The sequence below is a fragment of the Haliaeetus leucocephalus genome, unplaced genomic scaffold (assembly GCF_000737465.1).
Source record: "Haliaeetus leucocephalus isolate CR32 unplaced genomic scaffold, Haliaeetus_leucocephalus-4.0 Scaffold730, whole genome shotgun sequence".
In the NCBI taxonomy this organism is placed as follows: Eukaryota; Metazoa; Chordata; class Aves; order Accipitriformes; family Accipitridae; genus Haliaeetus; species Haliaeetus leucocephalus.
This window is the reverse complement of record NW_010973166.1, coordinates 852384-857258: the sequence shown is the minus strand read 5'-3', so window position 1 is coordinate 857258 and position 4875 is coordinate 852384. Positions and strand designations below refer to the sequence as shown.

Sequence of the window (4875 nt, the reverse complement as noted above, 5' to 3'; positions counted from 1 at the left end):
GGGCGCTCCTCAGGCCCCGCCGCCCCGGGGCTCGGCCCCGCGTCCCGCCTGCGAGCTGTGGGGCGGGCGGGGGGGCGGGCGCCTGAGCCTGCCCCCTTGTACCGCCCTGCCCGCGGCCGGTCCCAGCGCCCGGCCCTTCGTGACCGTCTCTCGCCGCTCTTCGGAGCTCGTTCGCAGCGTCCCTGGGCAGCGGCGTGACGCGACGAGCGGTGCCTGCTGAGCCGCCCGGGGTCTCGGACACCCGGGCAACCCCCCTCCCTCGCTCCTAAGCGAAGCCCTCCGTCCGTAACCCCCGCCTCGCTGCTAAGCGAAGCCCTCCGTTCGTTCCCTCCGTTCGTTGCCTCTTGCACAAGAAACATTTGCTAGCCGATTCGTCTTTCCTGCCCTTCCTGGGCAAGCTCCGTTTCTGAGTGCATCCCTTTTGGTGGCCCTGGAGGGGCTGGAGGGCAGCCCTCCGTCCTTGGGAAGGGTGGGAGGGAAGCATCACCCAGGACGTGGGGAGCTGCCCTTGCTGGCGGGGTAGATGAATCGTGCCCGCATGGCGAGCCAGCCCGATGACCTGGCAACTAGATCCTCTCTTTAGTAAGGACTTGGAGGCCCCAGTTCCCAGCCACGGTTTGTTAAGTCACATCCCAAAGCCCAGCTTAAGTCTCACGTGAAAGTTGTTCGCCACCACCTCAGTTCATGCATCCTGTCTTTATGTATTAATTGCAAAAAGCACGCTGCAAAATCAGACCGCATGGACTTATTTGCAGCAGTCTGCTTGCTGCTTGAGGCCTTCTCAGAAGATGCGAAGGCACCTCAGAAGCCCTCCGAGACCTTCCAGGCTAAATAAATTTGTCGATCCCCATCTCCAGGTGCTGCTTCAAGGCTGGCACACTGAGACAGTCAACTGTGCAACTTAAGAGGAATGAATTTGCTTGCTGGTACCTTCCCCCCCTTCCTTCTGGATCCCCCCCTGCTGTGCTTGTGATCAGAAGGCAGCTCTTGGCGAGAGGCTGCGAGTCCCTGTGCTGGCACCCCTCAGCCCTCCCGGGAGCCGGCTGCTGTGAGCCATGGATAGAGGCTGTGCAAAAATGGCATCAGGTGTCCCCAGCCTGGGGCAGGCGTCTGGGGAGCAGCAGTCTCTGCCTGCCAGATGTGCTGTAATTAGTGTGGGAAGGTGATCCCAGTCCTCTGCACCTCTCCCCCACCAAGGGTTTCAGCCTCAAGGTGGAGGGAGGGGAGAGGAATGATGGAGGGGTGTCAGCAGGGGGGAGCGACAGGGGACTCCTGATCAAAGCTGTTTGCTAGCAGGCAGGGGGCAAGGGGAGGAGGGGGCCATCTGCTTCTGACCCATCCAGAGAAAATCAGGATGAGGAGCGTTGACAAATAACATGGTTGCGCCATGAGCTGTTTTCTACAAAGGCGGGGCAGGGAGGGGGGGGCTTCAGAGTCAATTCTTGGTTTTCCTGCCCTGGTGCAGCCCTGTGTAATGTTCCTCTGGAGCCAGCTCCTGCCCTGCAGATAAGCAAAGCTGTGGAGAGGCACAGGGGTGGGGGAGAGGCTGTGCCCAAGAAGAAAAGGGGGGCTGGCTCCAGCTGAGCAAGGGAGATGGTAGCAGTGTGGGTCTCACATGAGTTTCAGTGCATCTGATCTTCTTCAGCCCTTCTCAAAACAAGTGTCTGAGCTGGAGCCCTGGGGGACAGAAACAGTCTGTTGAGTGCCGCTCTCGGTGCAGAGATGATTTGGGGAGGGGGGACCTGCATGTGAGGCACTTAGGAAGCGTGACGGGGCAAATCCTGGCGGCCCGCAATGCTCTCCCCTCCAGGGCCCCTCCGTGCCCCCTCTCTCCTGACCTTTCTTGCTAGTCCTGCTCTCATCCTGCAAGCACAACTCCTGAGCCTCTTCTGGTCACAGGGGTGATGCAAGTGCGGTGTGGAAGGCAGCAAGACAATGATAAAATGCTGCTTGCTGTTTTACATCCTGAGTTTTAGCAGTGTGGTTGTTTTCTTGACGTTCAGGGGAGATTTTGAATACTCTCAGTCACTGTGGGAGCAAGGGTATGGGAGGGAAAGGTTCCCTCATAGTCTTGAGACCCCTCCAGGTAGCCAGTGTAGGGAAAGGTTTGATAGTGCTATTGAACCAATTAATAAATTTGAAACCTTGTTAATAAAACCATCACCAGTTACCACAACCAGCTTCCAGTCTTGTAATCGTTTGTAATCCATGTCTCCCAATTTGTATGGGTTTTTTTTCCTGCTGTCTTTATTTAGACCATAAAGAAAAGTTGCCACTTTCTAACTGGGCCAACCAGTTCTGCTGTGGTCTGTATTACGTGCGTGAGCAGGCTGAGCTCCGCAGGTGCAGCAGCTCTTTGTGGTTTTGCGTTCAGCCCAAAGGGCTGAACAAGGGGCTTTTCCCCAGTTGCTTCCCAGTTTCATGTGCCTTGTTAACAGAAAGTAGGTCTGTAATACCACCAGGGAATGTTTAAAAGGTTCACAAAGGTTGAGGGTCTCTTCTTTATTAGCGTCCAAGCACCAGAGCCATGTGGTTTCATCCTAATAGTCTCTCCATAACCAGAATTGAGCTGGGGCCAGCCACAGTGTTTTGTTGTAGGTGCCAGCCATGTTCGGACACGTGGGCTGCTTAGGGGAACTGATTCACACTCATCCCCTGCTCTCTGGAAGTTGCCTAGGATTATTTCAACCTTTTGTTTCATGGAACTGTTTCTCTGAAAAGCTTCCCAACACAGTCGGGAGGGGATTCAAAGTGTATTGTCTCTGGAAAGGAGGTGTTTGTGGCTGCCATTGCAGCAGGTCCTGCAGGACTGGAGTAGACCATCCCCTAACATGACCTGAAGGGATTTATTCTGCTCATAACTCACTTGCAGATGTCACAGGTGGCAGCCATCTTCCCATGGGCAAAGTTCTGGGATCGTAATTATAGAGGCTGAGAGTTTAGAAAAATGCATGAGAGACTGGCCTGGAGTGTAAAGGTCTTTGGGCACCTCTTTATTTCTCTGTGTGTGAGTTTTCCTCCCATTGACCAAGCTGCTGGAGGGAGCCTGTCTTTGATAGCAGTCTTGAGGGATGTTGCACTGGGTTTTTAGTCCATCCCAGTAACTCAGTTGGCTTTACCTGGTGCTTGTCCCAGCAGAGATGCCCCTTCCTGGCCCCTGGAGCAGAAACAAGAACTGGACATTGCTCTCCCTGTGAGGAGGACCCTGTGTGGTCCAAGGCTCCCCTCTGCAGATACAAGATCTGACCAGGGAAATGGCCGGTCCTTCTTTCTACCGTTCTGAGCAGCTCCAAGAGTTCAGTTCTGTTAACATAGAGAAAACAGTGGCTTCATTCAGCTCAAGCTGTAACTGTGGGAAAAGGCCAGGTCTGCTCCTCTGTGGAGTTTACCATGACCAGAAACTGCTTTCCAGAGATGTCTGAGTGGTCCCTGGGCTGCCAGGGCAGAGGATGGAGCAGACCTCAAAGGAGATATGGTGTGGGGAGGCTGTTTCTCTCCCTCATGTCTCTCCATGCTGCTGCCTCTGCTCTGGCTCTGAGAGGATCCTCAGCTCTTGAGTGCCCTCGCGAGGGATCCGCAGAGCCTTCTCCTCGGCCTGAGCGTAACTGCACAGTCCGGCCAAGATGGGGAGAGAGGCCAGCGGGAGCTCTGCTTATGGCTTTGCCCCCTCCCTGTGCAGAGAACACACTTGCAAACTGTATTCTTCGAGCCTTTTCATTGCAGGCTCTTGGATCTGCGTCCCACAGGCTGAGGACAAGCTCCTTTGTGCAATTCATTGTATGTCTGCTTCCCCTGGAGAGGCAAAGGGGGGGGGGGATAAAAAAAGTTTTAAGCTCCCAATATCTGCAAATCTCTCTTACAAATGGAGGTTTTGTAGGCCTAAAAGTGACACCCAAGGGACCAGCCCTGCAGCAGCAGAGCCTGACTCTGTATGGACCCGCAGGAGGGTTAAGCTGTGGATGAAATCCCAGGGGTTAAAGCCCAACAGGAGAGACGTGGCTCAGCTGGGTTCACTACCTGTCTCTTCGCATCCTGCCTTCTTCCAGCTTTAGTCTGTGCTGGTGCAAAGGGGTAAAAAGAGATGTGGCACGATGTGCCTGTTGCAGGAACAGGGGGTGTTGCAGGCAGAGCAGGGTGGCATGCAAAGCCTGTGCAGCACTGGCTGGACCACTCAGCTTTAAATGCCGGGGGTGACAAGTTTGTGTCAGCTTGCAAGGCAGTGGCACGCTCACACGTATAAGCAGTGCTAATTTTGTGGCAGAGCAGTGCAGACTGGCCCTCCAGAACTGGTTTTGCCCCTCAGTTGAGCTGCTATGTTAATTTTCAAGGTGATTTTTAGGTTTGTTGAGTGCCCTGTGGTAGCACATCCTTGCCTGCAGAACTGCTGCTGCAGAGAGCAGGAATCAAAAAAAAAAAAGGGGAAAGAGAGTTGGGGAGGGGGATGCATTGTTTCATAAGCCCAGTAGAATAAGAATAATGTGGGGGTTTTTTGTAGATGAGGAATTGAAAAAGAATTTAATTTTAGCATTGAGATAACAGCAGGCAGCTGATAAGCTCCAGCCAAACCCATGGCCTTGCTGTGCTTGTGTGATATGTGTATATGCAGGAAGAGATGCTGCCGAAGAGATTCTGAGCTAGGTCCATGGGGGACAGTCGAAGGGAAGAGCTGTCCTTAGCATAGGTGGATGTGATGCCCAGAAGGAATAAATTAATTTACCTCAGACGGTGCAGAGCTGGACTCTGTCCTGCTCCATCCTGGTCTTGCTCTGACCTGTCGCAGCCATTGGAGAGCTGATGGGAAGGGGGAGCTTTAGTTTCTCCGGAGCTGCCGTGGGTGCACCCGCTCTCAGCTGTGCCCCATGTCCTCTGCGGTGC

The 4875-nt window shown here is 54.2% G+C and overlaps 1 protein-coding gene across 1 annotated transcript in view; it reads right to left on the bottom strand.

The window, feature by feature from the left end:
• LOC104840039 (ADAMTS-like protein 2) overlaps window positions 1-540 on the bottom strand; it is a 22928-nt gene extending 22388 nt beyond the window's left edge. The window contains exon 1 of the mRNA XM_010580716.1: window positions 488-540. Coding sequence (XP_010579018.1) covers window positions 488-540 — 53 coding nt within the window. The remainder of the gene's footprint in view (window positions 1-487) is intronic.
• Between the last annotated feature and the right edge of the window lie 4335 nt (window positions 541-4875).